This window comes from Pseudophryne corroboree, chromosome 7 (genome assembly GCF_028390025.1).
Source record: "Pseudophryne corroboree isolate aPseCor3 chromosome 7, aPseCor3.hap2, whole genome shotgun sequence".
Lineage (NCBI taxonomy): Eukaryota > Metazoa > Chordata > Amphibia > Anura > Myobatrachidae > Pseudophryne > Pseudophryne corroboree.
The window spans coordinates 291,448,295-291,472,057 of NC_086450.1; the positions used below are offsets into that span (position 1 = coordinate 291,448,295).

General features: G+C 46.0%; 1 protein-coding gene across 3 annotated transcripts in view; it reads right to left on the bottom strand.

Annotated features, from left to right (window-relative positions):
- The window catches only part of GTF3C1 (general transcription factor IIIC subunit 1), a 489,121-nt gene that overhangs the window by 265,409 nt on the left and 199,949 nt on the right, over positions 1 to 23,763 (bottom strand). For all 3 annotated transcript variants that reach the window (XM_063934225.1, XM_063934223.1, XM_063934224.1), the window contains 3 exons: positions 23,029 to 23,125; positions 2,486 to 2,663; positions 2,261 to 2,396 (listed from right to left, as the gene is read on the bottom strand). In XM_063934225.1, coding sequence (XP_063790295.1) covers positions 2,261 to 2,396; positions 2,486 to 2,663; positions 23,029 to 23,125 — 411 coding nt within the window. The remainder of the gene's footprint in view (positions 1 to 2,260; positions 2,397 to 2,485; positions 2,664 to 23,028; positions 23,126 to 23,763) is intronic.

Sequence of the window (23,763 nt, forward strand, 5' to 3'; positions counted from 1 at the left end):
GGGCGCCCCCCCTGCGCCCTGCACCCTTACAGTGACCGGAGTGTGCGAGGTGTATGGGAGCAATGGCGCACAGCTGCAGTGCTGTGCGTTACCTCAGTGAAGCTCAGTATTGTATAGATAATATACTCCACTTAGGCGCTCTCTAGATGTAACATGAAGGTGGATCACACCTATATAATATATGTCCTTATTGGCGTCAGCCGTGAAGGTACATAGATAAAAGACAAAACAAAAAAGACACAATAGTGTAGAATGCTTATGTTAGATGGCAGTGAATTCTTGTTTTCAATACATCTCACTCACAAGGCTTCAAATGATTAAAGGCACATCTTGGTATCTTTAGAAGTATCCAACTCCACAAGGATTCAACGGCTCAGTAACCAGCCTCTTCCGATATATATACAACAAGAAGAGGAAGGAAAAATAGTGCAATACAGTTTTGGACAAACGGATATTTTATTTTTACACTGATGCACTCACATTAAAACAAATAAAAATAGGCATATCTCAAAACGATATCCTTCCTTCCCGATGTCACCCCACTGGATTGTTGAAAGATATTAACAACAGGTATAGTCAGAGTCCCGGTAACTCACGGCTTTTCCTTCCAGGAGGTGGATATGGGATGTAGAGGAGATCGTCAGGATGCACGGCACAATCACGCGTAAAAATAAAATATCCGTTTGTCCAAAACTGTATTGCACTATTTTTCCTTCCTCTTCTTGTTGTATATATATCGGAAGAGGCTGGTTACTGAGCCGTTGAATCCTTGTGGAGTTGGATACTTCTAAAGATACCAAGATGTGCCTTTAATCATTTGAAGCCTTGTGAGTGAGATGTATTGAAAACAAGAATTCACTGCCATCTAACATAAGCATTCTACACTATTGTGTCTTTTTTGTTTTGTCTTTTATCTATGTACCTTCACGGCTGACGCCAATAAGGACATATATTATATAGGTGTGATCCACCTTCATGTTACATCTAGAGAGCGCCTAAGTGGAGTATATTATCTATACAATACTGCGACAAATTTTGTGAAGTAGGTGAAACTTCATTTATACTTTCACTGGGCTGATCTCTGGATCTTATTGCGCACTCTATAATCATCTTTCACTCTTCTCAGTGAAGCTCACAAAGTCTTCTGCCGCCTTTGAAGCCTTCTTTCTTCTCATACTCACCCGGCTTCTTTCTTCTGGCTCTGTGGGGAGGACGGCGGCGCGGCTCTGGGACGAACCTGTGTTCCAATCCCTCTGGAGCTAATGGTGTCCAGTAGCCTAAGAAACAAGACCTTGCAACTCAGAGAAGTAGGGTTGCTTCTCTCTCCTCAGTCCCTCGATGCAGGGAGTCTGTTGCCAGCAGTGCTCCCTGAAAATAAAAAACCTAATAAATGTACTTTCTTAGCAGGAAACTCAGGAGAGCTCCCTGCAGTGCACCCATCTCCTCTGGGCACAGTCTCAAACTGAGGTCTGGAGGAGGGTCATAGAGGGAGGAGCCAGTGCACATCCAGAGTCAAAGTCTTTCTTAATGTGCCCATGTCTCCTGCGGAGCCCGTCTATCCCCATGGTCCTTACGGAGTCCCAGCATCCTCTAGGACGTTAGAGAAATATAGGGGGTGATTCAGACCTGATCGTAGATGTGCTAAATTTAGCAGCTTCCCTGACATGCTGGGGAACGCCCAGCACAAGGCTAGCCTGCCCCTACCCCATCGTACAAGTACAAAATCATTGCACAGTGGTGAAGCTTTTGTATTGTAGGAGTAGCTCCCTACCTGTGCAGCTCGTGGCCTCCTCTCCTTAACGGTCCTTTCACTCTTGTGTGCCTTGACCACGCCCCCTAGCGGCCAGCAACCGCCTCTGCCTGTCAATCAGGCAGAGGTGATAGCAGGGCTAAAACAGCCATAGGCTGTCTGCCATGCGCTGGTGGAGGAAGTCCCAGAGACTAATACCCCTTTTCCACCAAGTTCCAAGTCAGACCCTACATTTGGAACACGGTTCCAATCTGGGTCAGACCCCATTCCCACTGCGACTCCGACCAGGGTTACTTACGGGTCGGTGACGTTCACACTGCACACAAGTGTAGTTTCTTTTCACCCAGCATGGGAAATCTGGCTCTCCCCATACTGTAAACTGGACCTGGGTTACCTGTTTACATTGCGGCTTGCCCGGGTGCAACCTTACAAGCTACCTGGGAAGGAATGGAAGGAAACCTACTAAGAAAACAATTACAGTTTTGATACAAGGGAATAGAGGGAACTTACGGAACACCCTCTAGTATGTTAAATTTTCTCTCCAGTTGCTGTCGGTCTTCCTGTTCTGGGTCAACATCTTGCCCCAGGAGGCTTTCATCCTGAGGCTGGGCATTTGGTTTTTTTCCCCGAGGATACCGAACAACACCTAAAATGTGAAAATAAGCATACAGATTGTGTTAGTCAAAAAAGGCCACATTTTTGGGGTGCGTAGTATGCAATGAACGGTATTCTTACCCAAAGGTGTATTCAGACAGACAAACTGCAGATCAAACCAAAAATTCTCTACATCTTTAAGTGTTTCGAAACCATAAAGCCTTTTCTCGAAAGGATGACTCCCTTTAGCTATATTGTAGTGTGGTTCACAAGCTGTTGTATCTACAATGGTTGCATTTTTCTTCACGTACACAAATACCTGAGAGGAAGTAAAATCATAATTAAACAGTACAAGATGGGCTGTAAGTGCATTTGTATTTATCAAATCTATTTTTGCAGTGTTGCATTTTTATGAATCATTTTCCAGTAAAATCAATTTCAGTTCAAAATGACAGTAACAAAATGTACATATATACAGATATGTCCTCATACATATAGCCTCAATGCACCACGCAGTGCAAGATGGCAGGTCCCGTGCAACTCTGCTAGCGTCAGGTCTTTTTTCCCCCCCCGAAATGCATCTTAAGGCCCATACACACTGGGCGATATATCGGCCGTTCTATTGAACGGCCGATATATTGCGGGTCCGTCGGCCAGTGTGCACGGGCGATATGTCTGTGAACTCCGTCGTTCACAGACATATCGCATCGGTCCTGCAGAACAGCCAACGGCCAATATATCTACCAATATGTTGGCGCATCGCTGTGTGTGCATGGGCAACCAGCCAACCGCCCGCACACAAGCTGCGGCAGCCGGCAGTGATTGACAGCTGAATTCGGCGTGTGTACACGCCCGCCCAGTTCATGACGTCAGTCCCAGACGGATCGGGCAGTGTGTATGCACAGCACACTGCCCGATCCGTCCATAGATATATCTGCAGATCTATTGATCTGCAGATATATCTATTAGTGTGTACCCACCATTAGTCACAACCAGGGTGGGAAAAAGAAGTAAGGCTTTGATATGATTTTACATCTTTGAATAAAACCAGTGTTTTACTGCTTATTATTCCTATTACATCTGAAATAGGATAGATAGATTAAACATAAAAAGCATACAAAGTACACTCAGAGACATCTCAATAGGACTGAAGGTTTTGAATCAAAATAAACAAGAAGGAGATTAAACCATGAGGTGTTTCTCTGTGTTGCCTCTTTAATGTGTTGGAGCTGTTTACCCTTTAATATTGAGAATGTTAGGTGTGGTTTTCTCCTATCCTATAACATTTTTAGGGAAGGAGTTTGCGGTGTCTTAGTTGATGGCAGGCATAATTTTTTTTTCTTTTTTAAACACTTAGTTTAAACCAACCCAACCCTTGTCATAATACGATGTGACTAGGACACACCAGGAGACTGTGCTGATTCATTTGATGAGCAACACTTGCATATCTGTGTGCAACTGAGTCTGTATATGAAGCACAATGGAACTTGGCATGGAAAAAAGCTGCATCTGCTACATTGTAGCAATTTGTTCACATATTCAGAAACACAGTCGTACATAAATTTACAAGTGTTGCATATCAAATTAATCAATAGTGTCTCCTGGCGCTTTCTAGTTGCATAGCATTGTGACTAAGGTGTATGTTTGACCAAAAAATAAGCCCAATACTAGCAGAGCCTTGCGGGAACTGGTGCGCAGAGAGGGGGCTGTTTGACACAACTGCAGCAATGATGTTTAAAAAACATAACTGTAAATAGATCTCAATTGTATTAATTTTACAGTATATTTTCTTCTTGCATTTATATGGGAAGCACATATGGATTTGCTAGCTATGGTATCCATAAGATGCTCTGTATCATTTGATCTCAATCAAAACTTTCCTAGTGCACATATTTATTGTGGCCACCGAGTTACAGTTTATGAAGTATTGTTTTTGTGCAGCTTGCTGGCCATGTATCGAAACCTGTTTAAAAGAAGTCTAGTTCCCAACACAAAAGGGCCATTGCCCCAAAACTTGCAACAGTATTCCAAACAATTTGAAGAATAAGAAAGAATATCTCACAAAAAAGTTTTTACAAGATTCTACAGCAGATGTGTCAAACTCAAAATCCCAACTGGACCGAATAATCAAGGTCCAAGTCTTGTGTGGGCCACAAGAAAAATAAAGATTCAGGGAGCTGTGATATTCCCCCTCATATTTCACTGTGCGGTTCCTTCTCCCCTACATAATAATAATATAATAGTTATGGTAAAACTTACCGTTAATAACGCTAAGTCTCCTAAGTCCACAGGTCCCACAGGATAACATTGGGATATGATGACGCAACAGCGGATTTGCAGCAAACGGTCAAAGCTTTCGGCCTCCCAGCATGCAACGGGCCCGTCCATATATCCCCGCCTCCTGGCTCAGGAAAATCAGTTGTTTTCCCAAAGCTCAAGGCAGGAGCACACATGCACACCCTTCGTACAAGAGGTTAGCGAGTGAAAAGGATCCCCAAATCAGGTGTTTCAGGGTGGAATCCCTGTGGACTTAGGAGAAATAGCATTATCAAAGGTAAGTTTTACCATAACGATTATTTCTCCGGCAGGGTCCACAGGTTATCCACAGGATAACATTAGGATGTCCCAAAGCAATGTCCTGACTGGACAGGAGAATCCTTTGCCCGAATTCAGCATCCTGAGAGACAAAGGTATCAAAGGCACATGTGGCTGCCTTACATATCTGTTCTGCTGTAGCACCACATTGTGCCGCCCATGATGAACCTACCTTACGAGTAGAGTGAGCAGAGACATTAGCCGGAATAGGGAGATCAGCTTGAGAGTATGCTTCTGAAATTGTCATCCGAAGCCACCTCGCCAGTGTCTGCTTATCAGTAGGCCATCCTCTCTTGTGAAATCTGTAGAGAACGAAGAGAGTTTCTGTCTTTCTGATGGCACTGGTACGATCCACGTAGATCCTTAAGACACAGACTACGTCCAACGATGCATCACACGCAGAAAGGTCCAGCCACTGGAAGGCCGGGACTACAATTTCTTTGTTACGGTGGAATTTAGACACCACCTTAGGGAGATATCCAGATTTGGTTCTGAGAACCAATCTGGATAAAAAGAAAGAATCAGAAAAGGAGGGCGACATAACAATGCCCCTAAATCTGAAACTCTTCTAGCTGAAGCAATAGCCAGTAGAAATAGACCTTTAGCTGTCAACCATTTAAGATCCACTTATTTTAGTGGTTCAAATGGGGCAACTTGAAGGGTCTTTAGGACTAAACTTAAGTCCCAAGGCACTGTAGGAGGAACATAAGGAGGTTGAATGTGCAGCATTCCCTGGAAAAAAGTGCACACATCCTGTAGGTTAGCAATTTTCTTTTGGAACCATACAGTTGCTGACACTTACCTTCTCAAGGAAGCCACCTGTAAACCTTTATCCATTCCTGCCTGAAGGAATGCCAAGACTCTGGAAACTCTGAACGCCCTAGGGTCAAATTTCCGGTCACTGCACCAATAAATATAGGCTTGCCATATTCGGTGATAAATGCGAGCTGAGGAAGGTTTCCTTGCTCTGAGCATTGCTTGAATAACCTGTTGTGAGAATCCTCTTGCTTTCAGGATGGAAGTCTCAAGAGCCATGCCGTCAAAGACAGTCGATCCAGGTGCTTGTGATAGCAAGGACCCTGAGACAGTAGATCTGGACAATGAGGAAATAGGAATGGAGCATCCATCGACAGCCTCTGCAGATCTGTGCCAAACCGGAGCTATTTGTATCACGGTGCCCTTCTTTCAAATTACCCTGGGTAACAGGACCGATTGGTGGAAACACATAGGCCAGACGAAAGGCCCATCTCACTGACAGGGCATCCACAAAGATCACTCTGGGAACCTTTGTTTTTGACCCGTATGCGGGAACTTTGCTGTTCTGGCGTGATGCCATGAAATCTATTTCCGGTAACCCCCACTCGTCCACCAGAATTTGGAAAACCTCGGGTGTAAAGCCCATTCGTTTGCATGAATGGCGTGTCGACTTAGAAAATCTGCTTCCCAGTTTAGGACTTATGGAATGAACACTGCGAACAAGGCTGGAAGATGAAGTTCTGTCCACTGGCTGTGAGTTCCTCCTTGATGGTTGAGGTACGCTACTGCCGTTGCACTATCCGAGTGGATCTGAACTGGTTTCCCCTGGAGGATGTCCTTTGCCTGAATAGGTGCCATATATATGGCCCGAAGATCCAATATACTTATTGGCAGGTAACTTTCTTCCACTGCCCATGGAAGCAACTCCTTTCTGACACCGCTCCCCAGCACTGAAGACTGGCATCTGTTGTCAGAATTTCCCAATCTGATATCCAAAAGGGTCTCCCTTTGTCCAGAAGGGATGTCTGTAGCCATCAGGCTAATGACCTCCTTACTTCCAGAGGAAGGACCATTGTCTGCATTTTTATTGTCTGATGAAAACCATTCCATTTGGAAAGGATCAGATGTTGCAGAGGCCTCAAATGGAACTGAACATACTCCACCATGTGGAATGTCGACACCATCAACCCCATCACACGTATTGTGGCGTGAATGGATACCCTTTGACTTTTTAGCAGCTCCCGAATCCTTGACTGAATTGTGGATATTTTGTTCAGAGGTAAAATAACACTCTGAAGACCTGAATCCAGCACAGCCCCCAAATGAGTCATCCATTGTGACGGAACCAGGGACGACTATGCCCAATTTATGAGCCAACCGTGTCTCTGTAAACAAGCAATTGTCTGTTGCAGATGACACTAAAACAAATCCCGAGACTGTGCCAGGATTAATAAGTCGTCGAGGTATGGAAAAATCCTTATCCCCTGCTGATGGAGATAAAATGCCATCACAACCATAATTTTGGTGAATAATCTGGGAGCTGTGTCCAGTCTAATTCGTAGGACCTGAAACTGAAAATGATGCAGGAGGATAGTCAACCTAAGATAGCGCTGATACGACAGTGCTATAGGTATAGGTAAACTTCCTGGATATCCCGGGACACCATAAAATCCTCCAGCTTCATGGCAAAATAATAGAACATCAAGTCTCCATATGAAACAAAGCACCCAAATTTACTTGTTCAACACTTGGAGATTAAGTATGTGCTGGAACGACCCATTTGGCTTCTGGACTAGAAACAGGTTGGAATAAAAACCCTGTACTTGTTGTGCAGGAAAACGCATAACCGTGAGATACCACTTCTTGCACCCACTCCTCTGTGGTAGATTGCTACCAGATCTGTGCAAACTGAAGAAGTCGGCCTCCCACCCTGGGGTCCCCCAGGTGAAGGCCCGCACCATCAGGCTGATGACTTATCGTCTAACTTGGAAGCCGGTCCTCTGGTAGCCTTATGCCTTTTTAGTCTTACTAGGCTTGTCAGATTGAGATTGTTTGCCATCACCCTTTCCTTTTGCTTTACCATGAGTCCGAAAGGGCGAAAAGCTGGAAATGTAGGCTTGGATTTGTGTGTGAAAGGAACTTACTTTATTGGAATCTGCTTCTGACTCCAAAAACACTGTTTCATTCTTTACCAGAAAGAATATCTCCAGTAAAAGGCAAAGACTGCAGAACCTTCATGGATTCTGAGTCAGCTTTCCATGTACGTAGCCAGACCGCTCTGCGAGCTGCTACTGCTGAGGCTGATGCCTGAAAGACAATTGTACCCATATTCAAAGCTGCCTGATCTATCTTCCTATCCGTGACATCATTTAATGAAGTTGAAGGTAATGTAGATTTTCGCACCAATCGAATGACATGCGTATCTACTTTGGGAGCCACTTCCTTTTTTAAATAGTCCCCAGCTTGAAGAGGATAATGGGAATTCCATTTCTTTGGAATCCTATACTTCTTACTGGGCGTAACCCGGGCCTCTTGTCTAATTTCCATTCACCTGATCTGACCCAGGACGTTTAAACACGGGTGCCTTAGATTTTAAAAAAGGCTCTGCTTCCTCTTGTATGGATAGAATGGCTTTCATAGCACTAATTAGCTCAGGTATATCCACTGAGCTGAGGCCTTCCTCCTCGTCTCTGTATGCAGACCCGGAGTGCGATGAGTCCTCATCTGAAACATCATGTAGACTGTGATGTTGTTTCATGTCTATGTGATTATTTACCACCGGCCTATCAGCCTGCTTTTGTTGAGAGGCTGCCATTCCTGTGCTGGATGTAATAAAACCCCCAGGTGGAATGTTGCATGTAAGGGTTAATAGGTTAACCTAACCCTGGAATAGAAGCTGGCATTATCCGCTCAACTATACTGGAAAATGTCTGTGCAAAAGTAACCCATGGGGTTCAACTTGAACCTGTGCCTGCTACGGCTTATTTAAGAGTCTTTGGTGAAAGCTAAACAATTTGTACTTAATCCATTATGAACCAGATTCTGAGAGGTAACCCAGCTTTGCAAGATAACATGAAAAAGTGTTGGTGCGGCAATGAAAAGTGTATTTTCCTCACCCTTGCAGCTCTTAGGCATGATAAATAAATCACACACCTGTATAGTGTTATCTACACAATTTGTGACTGTAATCACTTTAAAATTTGTTAAAGTGACATACAATCTGACCCTACCCTGCTTTGCACCAGCATTGAGGATCAGAATACACAGAAAACTGACAGAATTATAGTTAAGTCAGCAATCACACTAGCAATCACAGGTTATACATTAGTATAAGCACTATGAGCATATAATCAACTACAAATACATTTCAAGTATGTAGGAGAACATAACTGCATTACCTTATAGAGAAGTTTTTTTAAACGTATTTAGTCGCACAACGAAAGAAACCAGCAGCAATAGTTATCAGACTCATATGCATCAGGCACTTATCCATCTATTCGTACTCAAGGGTAGATAGAGACTTAGTGCTGTATAACCCGACTCAGGAGAGTGGGATACAGGGACTTTACCCCGCTTCCAGAATAAATCAACACGTTAGCAAACGCTGAGTGGATCCAGTAGCTAATATTGTACACAACCGCTTTGTGAACCTACAGTGAACACAGACGCATCACTCTCTTAGATACACAGCGTCTCAGATGGAAGAGGGGAACTCAATTCATGGCGGGAAATTCAGAGGAAACTGGTCATGAACAGGGGGGGGGGGGGGGGGACGACAAAGGGAGCATCTGACTCCCCACTGCCGACATCAACCCTAGGGATCGCGGCCTCATACTACCCCTGGAGCCTATGATCCCTAAGGCCTTGCGTTGGTGCACCCATGGCTGTTCGGTAGTCTCCTCCCAAAACAGTGCGGCTGTGTCCATGTTCTCCTACTAAGCGAAACCAATGCCTTACCTTCTACCCGTGCTCTGGCCACAGCTTGGTAACATCTGCTGGACTTGCTTGTACATCCTACACAGACGTCCGCCGAAACAGCACTGTACACGTGGGTAAGTGTTGTCGAGACCTGGCGAGGAGTTATTGGAGCGACTCTTTCTAAGGTACGTATAAGACGCTTTTTAGAAAGACCGCTCAAAAATAAAAACTAGTAAGACTATAAAAATAAAATAAAAAAGCTTATGGCTGCTAAAAACCAGCAGCTCACTGACCATTGTCCAGCTACTGCCGCACCAAACAAAAAATGGATTTGCCTGAGCCAGTAGGCGGGGATATATGGACGGGCCCGTTGCATGCTGGGAGGCCGAAAGCTTTGACGGTTTGGTGCAAATCCGCTGTCGTGTCATCATATCCCAATGTTATCCAATGGATAACCTGTTGACCCTGCCATAGAAAATACCACTTATCAGTGTGTGCTGGAAGCTGTGTTATTCCCCCTCATATATAACTGTACGGAACCCTCTCCTCTTACATTGAATTATATAACAATAGCTATAAAGATCTCTGTTGGGGACACTCACACTCACATTCTTCAGTGTCCGCATGGGTACTCTTTCCTCTTAGGGCGGCTTCCCTCCTCACAGGAGACATGTGATCTGACATCATCTCTGTAGGCGGTGTGGGCCACTTGGTAAACCCGCCCAGAACCCAGCCTCCTTTGTTCCTACAGCAGCCATGACTGGGTGCAGTGGGCAGTGTTGGTAATGATAAGCCCGCCCAGAACCCAGCATACTACCCTCCTGCAGCAGTCATGACTGGGTGAGGTGGGCGGTGCAGACGGAGGTGGGCAGATTAGGATGCAGTGTGAAGGCGGACGGAGCACAACTTAACCTACCGCATAAGGACCGCTGCCAGCGGGCTGCATAATGGCCCCTGCCTAAGGGACACAAAATGATGGGGTAGGGGCTGTATGAGGCGCGCGGACCGTGAGTTTGACACCCCTGCTCTACAGCAGTCAATAGTCTAACCAATCTCTGCACAAAAGTTTGCAAATCATTCTTGGCAACCAGTATGTCTAACGTAGACCGCTTCAGCACTGATGCTCAATATGGTAAATGTACAATTGTCCATTGAGCATTACAGAGACAATTGAGCTATTAAATAAATAGCATTTTAATACCTACCGGTAAATCCTTTTCTCGTAGTCCATAAGGGATACTGGGGTACACTTAGTACGATGGGGTATAGATGGAGTCCAAAGGAGTCGGTGCACTTTAAATTTCTTCAACTGGGTGTACTGGCTCCTCCCCTCTATGCCCCCATCTACAGCCAGTATAGGTAAAACTGTGCCCGAAGGAGAATGGACATATTTGAGAGAAGGAACATAACAACAATGAGTGGTGAGATTCATACACCAGCACACCAACAACATAGAACAACCAGCAACAGCTGAACAGGTAAACTTTTCGAAAAAAGAAAAACCTGCAGACAAGACAACGCACTGAGGCAGGCGCCCAGTATCCCTTATGGACTATGAGAAAAGGATTTACCAGAATGTAATTAAAATCATATTTTCCCTCACATCTATAAGGGATACTGTTGTTCACTTAGTACGATGGGGACGTCCCAAAGCTTCCAGAACGGGCGGGAAAAATGTGGCGATGTCTGCAGCACCGCCTGCCCAAACTGGGTATCCTCTTTAGCTATGGTATCAAACCTGTAGAACTTCACAAAAGTGTTCTTCCCCGACCAGGTAGCAGCTCGGCATAGTTGCAAAGCAGAGACTCCACGGGCAGCCGCCCAGGACGACCCCACTGATCTTGCAGAGTGGGCCTTCAGAGACTGTGAAACAGGTAAAGCTGCCGACATATAGGCATTCTGGATAGTAAGCCTAAGACAATGAGCAATGGACTGCTTAGAAGCAGGGAAACCCTTTTTCTGCACATCATAGAGCACAAACAAGGAATCCGTTTTTCTGACCCGAGCCGCCCTCTTGATATGATCTTCAAGGCTTGCACCGCATCCAATGTCTCTGGAGGAGCAGAAGTGGCAGAAACTTGACGGAACCACAATAGGTTGATTCAAGTGGAACGCAGAAACAACTTTCGTCAGGGACTGCTGCCTACTCCTGAGCTCCGCTCTGTCCTCGTAAAAGACCAAGTAAGGACTTTTACATGATAGGGCCCCAGAGCCGGATTAAGGCTTCAGGGGGCCTGGGGTACTTTAGACAAGGGGGGCCCCAGACGACTAAATATAGTGTATATAGGAAGGGGATGTACCTTACATGTGTGTGCGCGTATATATATATATATATATATATATATATATATATATATATATATATATATATAGGATAGATAAAAGTATAAGAAGACAGCTGTTAGAGGCAGTAACAACATATAGCACATATTATTCAACAGAAAATTAGCGTATGTATACACTGTAAAAACAATATGATATCACACTGTAGTGCTCAGCTATACTCAGAGGATTGGACGTTGTGGCTAGTCTGCGAGGCACAGGGTCACCGCAAACCTGTCACACAGTAGGTGGTGATAGTATTATGTGGAGGCATGATCTGCTTGCGTCTAGGGATAGGCAAGCTGATGGTTACAACAGTGCAGGATTGTATAATCTGCCTGTCACAAAATGAAGTATATCAACTAATCCTAAACCCTATAGTACTACAAGAAGAAAACTGTTAACATACACACACAGTATACCTACATCCACACAGCATACATCCACACAAAACATCCACACACATACTGTACATACACACACACACACACACACACACACACACACACACACACCATACCTACATAAACACACATAGGATGCATACAGTACATACACACACACTACACACCTACCTACAAACACACACACACCATACCTACATAAACACACGTAGCATGCATACAGTACACACACACACAATCAGCATGCATACACACCTACAAACACACACCATGCATACACACACACACACACACCCACACTACATACCTACAAATAAACAGTATATCTACAGAAACACACACACTCAGCACTAACCAATTTAAGAGAGGAGAAGGAGATTCTGACTGAGTTAGTTTACGCACAGGAGCTGCTGCTGCTGCACATGCTCAGCAGTTCCTTCCACTGTGACTCATGTGTCCAGTACAGAGAGCTCTGCTGATCAGAGCTCTCTGTGAGGAGAGTTCTCGGCAGCTCGTTAGTGCCTGTGGGTGGTCCCTTCGGGTGCAGAGATGGAGATAAGGCTGTCTCCGTCTCTGAAACAGTTTGCTGAACTTAATAAAAAAAAAAAAAAAAACATGCAAAACTGCCAGTGTTCACGGCAGGCACGGGGGGCCCTTAAATTTGGGGGGCCCAGGGTAATGTGTCCCCTGGGCTCCCCCCTTAATCCGGCTCTGTAGGGCCCCCAGTTCTGAAACACGTCTAGCAGAAGCCAGGGCCGGTAACATCAACGTCTTCCACATGAGGTACTTGTCTTCTACCATCATCAGAGGTTCAAACCAGGAGGACTGTAGAAATTCCAACACTACATTCAAATCCCAGGGTGCCGTGGGCGGCACAAAAGGAGGTTGTATGTGAAGTACCCCTTGCAAGAAGGTCTGAACTTCAGGCAACACGGACAATTTCTTCCGGAAGAAAATGGAGAGAGCTGAAATCTGGACCTTATTGGAACCCAGACGTAAGCCCTTATCCACACCAGCCTGCAGGAAATGCAAGAAACGTCCCAAGTGGAACTCTGCAGACGGATACGTGCGTTCCTTGTGCCAAGAGACACATCTTCTCAGATAGGATGATAGTGTTTTGACGTCTCAGGCTTCCTGGACTGAACCATGGTAGCAATAACCTTTTTGGAAAGGCCCTTGTGAGCTAGGATGTTCCGCTCAACCTCCATGCCGTCAAACAAAGTCGCTGTAAGTCCAGGTAGACGAACGGTCTTTGTTGAAGAAGATATCTTCTCATTGGGAGAGGCCAAGGGTCTTCGACGGACATGTCCAGAAGATCCGCGTACTACGCCCCCCCGAGGCCAATCCGGGGCAATCAGAATTGCCTGGACTCCTTGATTCCGGATTTGCTTTAGCACACTCGGGAGCAATGGAATCGGAGGAAACAGGTAGACCAGCCGATAAGGCCAAGGCGACGTCAGTGCATCTACTGCCCTCGCCTGAGGGTCCCCTGTTCTTGAGCAATACCAGCGAAGCTTCTTGTTGAGTCGAGAAGCCATTATGTCTATTTGTGGGCAGCCCCACTGGTCGATGATCTGCTGAAACACCTGATGGTGAAGACCCCACTCTCTCGGGTGGAGATCGTGACTACTCAGGAATTCCGCCTTCCAGTTTTCCATTCCCGGAATGAAGATTGCGGACATTGTCCTTGCTTTCTTTCTGCCCAGAGGAGTATCTTTGCAACTTCTCGCATGCAGGCTATGCTTTTCGTCCCTCCTTGTCGATTTATGTAAGCCACTGCCGTGGCGCTGTCTGACTGAAACTGGATCGCTTGATCCTTGAGTAGAGGAGAGGCCTGAAGCAGAGCATTGTAGATCGCCCGAAGTTACAGAACGTTGACTGGAAGTAGGGCTTCGTGCGCTGACCACCTTCTCTGGAACCGAGCCCCTTGGGTGACAGCTCTCCATCCTCTGAGATTCGCATCTGTCGTGAGGAGGATCCAATCCTGAATTCAAAAACTTTAACCTTCCAGTAGATTTGAGGACTGTAGCCACCACAGGAGGGAAATCCTGGCCTGAGGGGATAGACGGATGATCCAGTGCATCGAAGATGTGATCCGGACCACTTGATCAGGAGATCCAATTAAAATGTTCTGGCATGGAACCTTCCGTACTGGATCACCTTGAATGAGGCTACCATTTTCTCCAACAATCTTATGCAAAGATGGATGGATATTCGAGTAGGCCGTAGAACCATTCAAACCATGTCCTGGAGTGTCCTCGCTTTGTCCTCTGGGAGGAACACTCTCTGAGCCACAGCATCCAGAAACATTCCTAGGAACAGGAGCCACTGAGTTGGCTCCAGGTGGAACTTCTGTAAATTGAGGATCCACAAATGGTGTGACAGAAGCTGAATAGTGTTATCTATATGGAGCAATAAAAGCTCCCTGGATCTCGCTTTTATCAAAAGATCGTCCATATAAGGGACAATATTGACCGCCTGGACCTGGAACATCATCTCCGTCATCACCCTTGGAGCTGTGGACAGGCCGAAGGTTAGCGCCTGGACTTGTAGTGATCGTTCAGCAGGGCAAACCGCAGGTAAGCCTGGTGAGGCAGCCAAATCGGGATATGGAGATAAGCGTCCTTTATATCCAGTGAGACCATGAACTCCAGACCCACAATCACTGCTCGCAAGGATTCCATCTTGAACTTGAAAACCTTTAGGTAAGGGTTCAAGGATTTTAGATTCAGATTGGGCCTTACCCAAACCGTTCGGTTTCGGTACCACGAACAGGTTGGAGTAGTAACCCTGTCCCTGTTGTTTTAGTGACACTGGAACAATGACTTGGGGGACTGGACCAACTTTAGGGCAAATGGGAGAGTGCAAAAACCTTTTTCTTAACTGATATTTTTGATCAGGATTTTTCCAGGCTTGCTTAAACATGTCATCTAATTCCGGAGAATCAAGGAAAGTGACACTGAGTTTTTTCTGTGGTAAGAAAAAATAGGATTTTGGTACCTACCAGGTAAATCCTTTTCTTTGAATCCATAGGGGGCACTGGAGTACTCTTGGGATATGGACGGCTTCCACCGGAAGAAGGCACTGAATAAATTAATTTTTGAGACTACTCCTCCCCTCCATATCCTGCAGCACTTCAGTGTTTTTTACTGAGCCGAACAGGATCGATAGAGAGATTGACAAAAGGAGAATTACATATAGTCTCACAGACAACAATAAAGTTGACACAACGTAACAGACAACTAAACAGTTGACACCATAACTGATTAACCCTTGTTAAATTTAAACCAGTCGTGAAAGTGTGTTACCATAAGAACCACTGGACTCCTAAAACAGGTAAACTGCTCTGGGTGGGCGTCCAGTGCCCCCTATGGATTCAAAGAAAAGGATTTACCTGGTAGGTACCAAAATCCTATTTTCTTTTTCATCCACTAGGGGTCACTGGAGTACTCTTGGGATGTACCAAAGTCTCCTCCGTGGCGGGAGAGCTGTTTGGCACCTGTAACACTAAACGGCCAAAGCTAGATGCTGCTGCCGCGAACGTATCAAACTTGTAAAAGCGCACAAACGTGTGCACTGACGACCAAGTAGCCGCACGGCAAAGCTGTGTCGTAGAAGCCCCACGACTCGCTGCCCATGACGTCCCCACAGAACGTGTGGAATGAGCTGTTACTGAAGTAGGTGGCTGTAACTTAGCATAAAGGTAAGCCTGACGTATAGTCAGTTTGATCCATCTGGATAAGGTCTGCTTAGAGGCTGGCCAACCCCTCTTAGCTGCGTCATAGAGAACAAACAACGTATCTGTCTTACGCACAGTAGACGTTCGGGAAACATAGATGCGCAATGCGCGAACCACATCCAACGTTCCAGAATCTCCTGTTAACACAGGAACTACTATTGGTTGATTGATGTGAAAAGACGACACTACCTTTGGTAGAAAAGCGGGATTCGTCCGAAGTTCCGCTCTGTCATCATGAAAAATTAAATACGGTGACTTGCATGACAAGGCACCCAAATCTGAAACACGCTTAGCCGAAGCTAAGGCTAAAAGAAAAATCGTTTTCCAAGTGAGAAATTTAATATCCACTTGTTGTAAGGGTTCAAAGTAATCGGACTGTAAGAAATCTAAAACCAGATTCAAGTCCCATGGTGCTGTAGGTGGAATGAAAGGAGGCTGTATCCTCTTTACACCCTGTAGAAACGTATGTATTGACTGCAACGAGGCCAATTTCCTTTGAAAATAAATTGACAACGCAGATACCTGCACCTTTAGTGTGGAAAGACGTAGTCCTCCATCTAACCCCATTTGTAAAAATAACAAAAGACGGGATAATTTAAAAGACGATGTCGGAAATTTCCGAGCTTCACACCAACCTATATAAGTACGCCAAATTCTATAATAATGAGCTGCCGTAACCGGCTTCCTAGCTCGTACCATGGTTGGTATAACAGACTCAGGAATGCCCTCTTTCCTTAAGATGGCCTTTTCAACAGCCACCCCGTCAAACGCAGCCGCGCTAAATCGGGGTAAAGGAACGGACCCTGTTGTAACAGGTCCGGACGTAGTGGGAGTGGCCACGGATCGTCTGCGAGTAACCCGAGGAGATCCGAGAACCAAGCCCTCCGAGGCCAATGAGGCGCTATTAGAATGACTGTGACGAACCCTCTCTTGATCCGTTTTAGCACCAACGGGAGCAGCGGAAACGGTGGAAACAGATACACAAGGCTGTATGGCCACGTGGCTGTGAGAGCATCCACCGCCACTGCCCCTGGATCTCTTGTTCTGGACACATATCTTGACACCTGATGATTGTGGCGGGATGCCATTAGATCCACCTGAGGGTAACCCCACTTCTGGATCAACATCTGAAATACTTCTGGATTCAATGCCCACTCTCCTGGATGAAAATCCCGACGACTGAGAAAATCTGCCTCCCAGTTGTCCACTCCAGGAATGAACACTGCCGATAATATCACCTGGTGATATTCGGCCCATCTGAGGATCCGAGCTACTTCCCGCATAGCCATGCGGCTTCTCGTTCCTCCTTGTTTGTTTATATATGCGACTGCCGTCGTGTTGTCTGACTGCACCTGAACAGTCTGAAAACGAAACATGTACACCGCTTGTCTTAGAGCATTGTAAATCGCCCTGAGTTCCAGAACATTTATGGATAGCGATCTTTCGTGATCCGCCCAGAGGCCCTGGAGCCGATAACTCTGAACTACAGCTCCCCAACCTCTGAGACTTGCGTCTGTTGTCAGAATTATCCAATTCGCGACGCCGAATCGTCTCCCTGCAGATAGATTGTGTATTTTTAACCACCAGAGAAGAGACACCCTGACTTGTGGTGACAACCTCACCCTGTGGTGCAGCTGCAGATGTGATCCCGACCACTGTGCTAACACCTCCAGTTGAAACGGACGTGAGTGAAATCTTCCGAACTGAAGTGCTTCGAAAGCCGCCACCATTGTGCCTAGAAGGCGAATGCACAAATGTACTGAGACTGTGCGTGGCTTGAGCACTAATTGCACCAGATGACGAATGCCCTGTACTTTCTGTTGTGGCAGGTAAACCCTTTGTTTTACTGTATCGAGAATCATCCCTAGGAATTGAAGTCGTTGACACGGAATTAGATGTGATTTCTTTAAACTGACTATCCAACCGTGCTGAACTAGTACATTGTACGTTAGTAAGGCATGTTGGAGAAGCAATTGTTGAGACGGAGCCTTTATGAGTAGATCGTCTAAATACGGAACAATTATTACCCCTAGGGACCTGAGATGAGCTGTCATCACGGACATTACCTTGGTGAATACCCGAGGCGCTGATGAGAGGCCAAACGGTAGAGCCTGAAATTGGTAATGGTCTCGTCTTATCGCAAACCTTAAGAAACTCTGGTGAGGTGGCCAAATCGGAATGTGCAAATACGCATCCTTGAGATCTAGTGCAATCATGAATTCCTGTGGCTCTAACCCTGCAATTACTGACCTGAGAGATTCCATCTTGAATCTGTGGTAAGTGACGTAATGATTGAGACCTTTTAGGTTCAATATTGGCCTGACTGAGCCATCTGGTTTTGGTACCAGAAACAGACTGGAATAATAACCCTGCCCCTGTTCCTGCACAGGGACCGGAATTATCACTGCAGCATTCAGCAGAGACTGAATGGCAACCTGCAGAACTGCTTTCTTGTCGTCCGACACAGGCAGTCCTGTCGTGAAAAATCTTCCTGTCGGAAGATAATCGAACTCTATTTTGTAACCCTCTAATACTAAATTGCGGATCCACCCATCTGTGGACGTCTGCAGCCACGCCCCCTGAAAGCTCTGAAGGCGTGCTCCCACAATTGGAGATCCGAGATGGGCTGGGAGCCCGTCATGCCACTGGTTTGTTAGTGGTCTTGGTGTCTTGACGACGTGCATTGGATTGTCGGGCACTACGTCCCCGACCTCTTCTGCCCGGCGTGACTGCTCCTCCCTGCCCACGAAAGGGCTGAGTTCTAAAGGATTTGAACGCCGGACCAGAATATTTCCGTTTAGGTATAGTTGTAGGCGATGGAAGAAAAACAGACTTCCCTCCAGTAGCCTCAGAAATCCATTTGTCCAATTCAGGACCAAAAAGTTTCTCGCCATCATAAGGCAATGCCTCTATACCTTTTTTAACCTCCGTCTCCGCCTGCCACGAACGCAGCCAAAGTGCTCGTCGTACTGTGACTAGCGATGAGGACAGGCGAGAAGTAAGCTGACAGACGTCAGTAGAAGCTGTACATAGATATTCAGCAGCTTCCCAGATTTGATCCGCGAGAAGTATAAGATGATCATCTTGCAGAGCCGATTTGAGCTCTTTTATCCATACCATTAAAGCTTTAGTAACCCAAATGCCAACCAACCCAGGTCTTAACAGCACTCCTGTTGCTGTGTACATGGACCTTAGCATAGCCTCTATTTTACGATCTGCAGGGTCTTTAAGCGTAGTAGCAGTTGGGACTGGTATGGTTAACTTCCTCGTAAGTTTAGATACGGATGAATCCACCAAAGGTGGGTTCTCCCATGTAGCTGTCATGGCCTCTGGAAACGGGTAACTCGATTTAAATCTACGAGGAATAGAAAACCGTTTGTCCGGATTTTTCCGTGACTCCAGTAACATTTTATTAAGAGATTCCGAGATAGGGAAACACATCGGAGATCTCTGTCGTTTAGTAAAGACTACCTCATCATTCGTCAGTGGCTCCTCAGTTTCCGTAAACTCCAGCGACTGACGAACTGCTCTGATGAGATTGTCAATACCTGGGCTGTCAAAGTCGTCACCCTCTGACTGTTGTTCTATTTCGCCCTCCTCGTACTCCTGTTCAGTGAGATCTAGTATCCCAGAGACAGGAAAATTAGTAGGAAAAGGAAACTTATCTTTTCCACTCAAGGTGGACTTATGACCAGTTTGAGACTCCCCAGGTAACTCAAATGGTCTCATCTTAAACTCAGATCTTGCCGCCTCTCTTTCTTCACGAGAGGCGGCCAGTTCTGATTGTAAACCAACTAATACATCTGCAAGTAAAGCCCATGGCGGGTCCTGAGATGCTGGCTTTACTTCTGGAATGGAAATCGTATTTATGGCTGTATTAACAACACATGCTGTACATGTGGTGGATCCATCAGGCAACACACTCTTACAGACATGACATGACAAATGTTTCTTAGATTTTGCTGGTGTCTTACTCATTATGAAGACAGACAATACAAACTCCACACAGACAGACTGCACGACTCAGTAATAACACCAAAGTTCCTGGTATATATCTAGGCAAGTGCAGTGCCTGCCAGAAATACGAAAACTGACCCCAAAATTCCTCTAGTACCACTCTTAGCCGAGATGTAAAAATAGGAAACCTGGAACAGACAGGAGAACATTTAAACATATTAAGCATTTCTTGGCACTGCCAAATACTGTTAAAGTCTCCCCCCCCCCACTCCCACGACCTCCGTGTACAGCACCGGGTCTGGGCCTGTGGAAGTTTTGCAAAGGGCCGTGTGAGCGGCCTGCCTGTAGACCCCGGACAACGGAACTCCTCGGCTGCTGCGGGCGGATGGCGGAAGCAGAGAGCGTGCTGCATAGAGCCGTGGAGCGGCCTATGCACACGTGCTCCCGCCCGCCACACACAGCATAACGGCGTGTCTGTGTAGCCAAGCAGCGCTGCTGCTGCGCAGGGAGCAGCGGTCTCTTAGGATGCTGGGAGCCGGAGAGTGAGAGCGCGCCGCATGGACCGTGAAGCGGCCCATGTACACGCGCTCCGGGCAGCGGTGAGTACCCAACAATCCCCAACAGTGGAGCGGCAGCAAGCGCTGACCGCCCCAACCCAACATACCTGGACCGTGACAAAAGTCTATGACGGGGCCTTCATCCAAGCTCCGTCCAGCTTTCCTGCAGGCAGCCTGCAAGTGGAGTGAGGGAGCTCTTTACAGAGAGGTCCGACACTCACGGCTACTCAGCCGCTTCCACTGTCCCTGACCCACGCCTGTTAGAAGGGGGGAAAGGACGTGGAAATTGAAGAAAAAAAAAACTTAGAAAAAATTCCAATACTTTGTGGATGAGCTCCACTATGCCTTCTAACTGTGTCGAGCACAGAAAAAACACTGAAGTGCTGCAGGATATGGAGGGGAGGAGTAGTCTCAAAAATTAATTTATTCAGTGCCTTCTTCCGGTGGAAGCCGTCCATATCCCAAGAGTACTCCAGTGACCCCTAGTGGATGAAAAAGAAATGACTGCGGTGCTGCATCTTCTACAGGGATTTTCAACACATCCCTGATAGCCAGTATGAGGGGCTCAATACCCTGTGCAGCAGTTGAATCCTCAGTAATAGGATCTAATTCCTCCCGCTCCACCTGCACCTCCTCCTCAGAATCTGAGAGTAAATCAGGCAGACCATGTTTATGTGGCACTGAACTAGGGAGGGGGGGGGGGGGGGTTGCTTATCATCTGCCTTTGCAGCTAGATCTGCTGCAGCTGTTGTGTCTTCTGAGTAATAGCAGTGAGCTGGGATTACATACCTGCCATCATAGTTTTTATGGCAACGAGCCAGGATGGCTCCTGACACTTCCCCTCAACCTCCTCACTAACTTGAGAGGACTGACTGTATTGTTCACATAAGAAGCCAGCCGTAGAGGAAGTTAATCTGGTGTGACATACACTGCATAATTGGTGTTTTACTATGTTTACAGTAGACCACACACACAGACAAGTATTTTATAGCAAGCCTGCCTTACTGTATGTGAGAAGGAGACAGAGTAAGAGAGAGACAGCACACCCAAAGCTTGTGAGGCTCAGTGAGACTACAAGCTGTAGCTATACATATATCACAGTGAAACAATGGAAATACTGTCTTTTTCAGGACACTATATAGTGTGCAATGGCGGCTCTCCCCCTAATTTACACCCCAGTACCAGTTTCCTGAGTATATGTGAGTGCCTGGGGGAGCTGTGTGTCCTTGCTGCTGCAGCTGGAAGGAGAGGAAGGTGCCAAACTGCAGCTGGTCCCGCTCTGAGGAAGCTCCGCCCCCTGTAATGGTGCCGGAGCGAAGAAGATATTTATACTGGCAATGTCTCCAATATACTGGCAATACTCTAATGCTAGTTTTCACTACCGCTGCCAGTGTACATATGGGGACTATAGTGGATCCCACCAGGGAGGGTCCCGTATGCCGCCCCTGTGTTGCGCTGCACCAAGAACCGGGGCACCTGATTTGTACTCACCACTCTTCTCACCCTTCAGGCTATGTTAGGGGTGTGCAGCGTGCTGCGATTGCGTAAGCTAAAATCACAATGCCCTGCGGTACCAACAACCGCTCAGGACGGTGGTCCTGCATAGGGGTAACGGCTCTGGTGCCTTAAAAGCCCCCCCCAACTCCCACGTTGCAGGTATACTGTTGGCCAAACAGTATACCAAAAATAATAAAGTTTAAAATAAACTGAAGAAAAAAAATCCTCTGGAGCTCCAGTTTGCACATTTTTCTAAACTGGCTGTAGGAGGGGGCATAGAGGGGAGGAGCCAGCACACCCAGTTGAAGAAATTTAAAGTGCACTGGCTCCTTTGGACCCCATCTATACCCCATTGTACTAAGTGTATCCCCCTTATGGATGTTAGAGAAAACAATGGTATGCAAAAAAATTAGTCATATAAAACAAAGCGTGGAGAAGGAGAGAACAAAAATCTAAACCAAGTACACAAATCATTGTAGACATTCTGTCCATATGGCTGAACACTCTAGTAGCTTGAATGTAGATAAAAAGTCAAAACAACCTCCATTTAAACAAAGGGGAGGCAGTGTAAGTGGAATATTTAAAACCAAGGTCTCTACATCTTAACGCTTTTGAACATAAAATACAATGTTAAAGAGGGCTGGGGGATCAGGGTTTTTCCAGTATTGTACAGAAGGCTATATACTTACTGGAATGAAGATGGACTTTGAACCAAATATTTTAGTTTTAAATTTCATCTTGTTCCAAATAAACTACATACTGTCCTTTTAGTAAAAGCAATACAAACAAATTTAAAAATAATGTAGTAAGAGAGTAAGATCTCTTTGCTTTCATCAAGCGTGAGACCTTCCTTAGATTTTAAAATCAAGTGACATCCAGGTAGGTAAATTATATGGTTCAGCGTCTAAGCACAAAGAGCACATTATAGTCTATAAGTACCTGATCTTTGTCTTGAAATTTTTCAGTACAGCTAAAATGCACAAGGCCCATGCAACTTAATTTTTGAAGCCCTTGAAATACAGAGAAGATATATCTCCTGAAATAAAAAGATGACCGTCATTAATGTAGAAGATAGGACAGACTTTCCCAGATACAATGACAGAAAAAATTAACTGGTGTCAAGAATTTCTACTAATGTAATGTTACTACTCTAACACTGCTTCGCTCTACTACTACAAAAAGTACACTGCACTTTTAGCACCCACCCTTTCCACAAGGAGCGCTTGGATCAATGGGATCAGTATGATATCCCGGCTGTCAGGACACAGACGCAGAGATCCCGACAGACGGGATACCAGCGTCAAGCATAGCGGCTGTGCTCGCCATGCTTTGGGCCCAGTGATTCTCCCTCTGGTGGTGGCGGGGAAGTAGGAATTCCAACCGCCTGTATTTCACCGGGTGTCGGGATTCCGGCATCGGAATCCTGACAGCTGGGATCCCTACAGCCAGTAAATTGACTGCCTCCCAGATCAATTAATCTACTGTTTACAAAGCACAGGAAGCAGAGAGGGAAAGCAGGAGCTTCGTGGGTGGTGGAGTAACAATACAAGATGCAGAATTAGAAAACCAGCAACAGGAAAAGGGATACATCCTTAGCGGATTTGTGTACTTGATGTTAAATCCTTTTCTCTGACGTTGCAGAGGGATACAGTTATTCACCTATGTGAAGAAGGA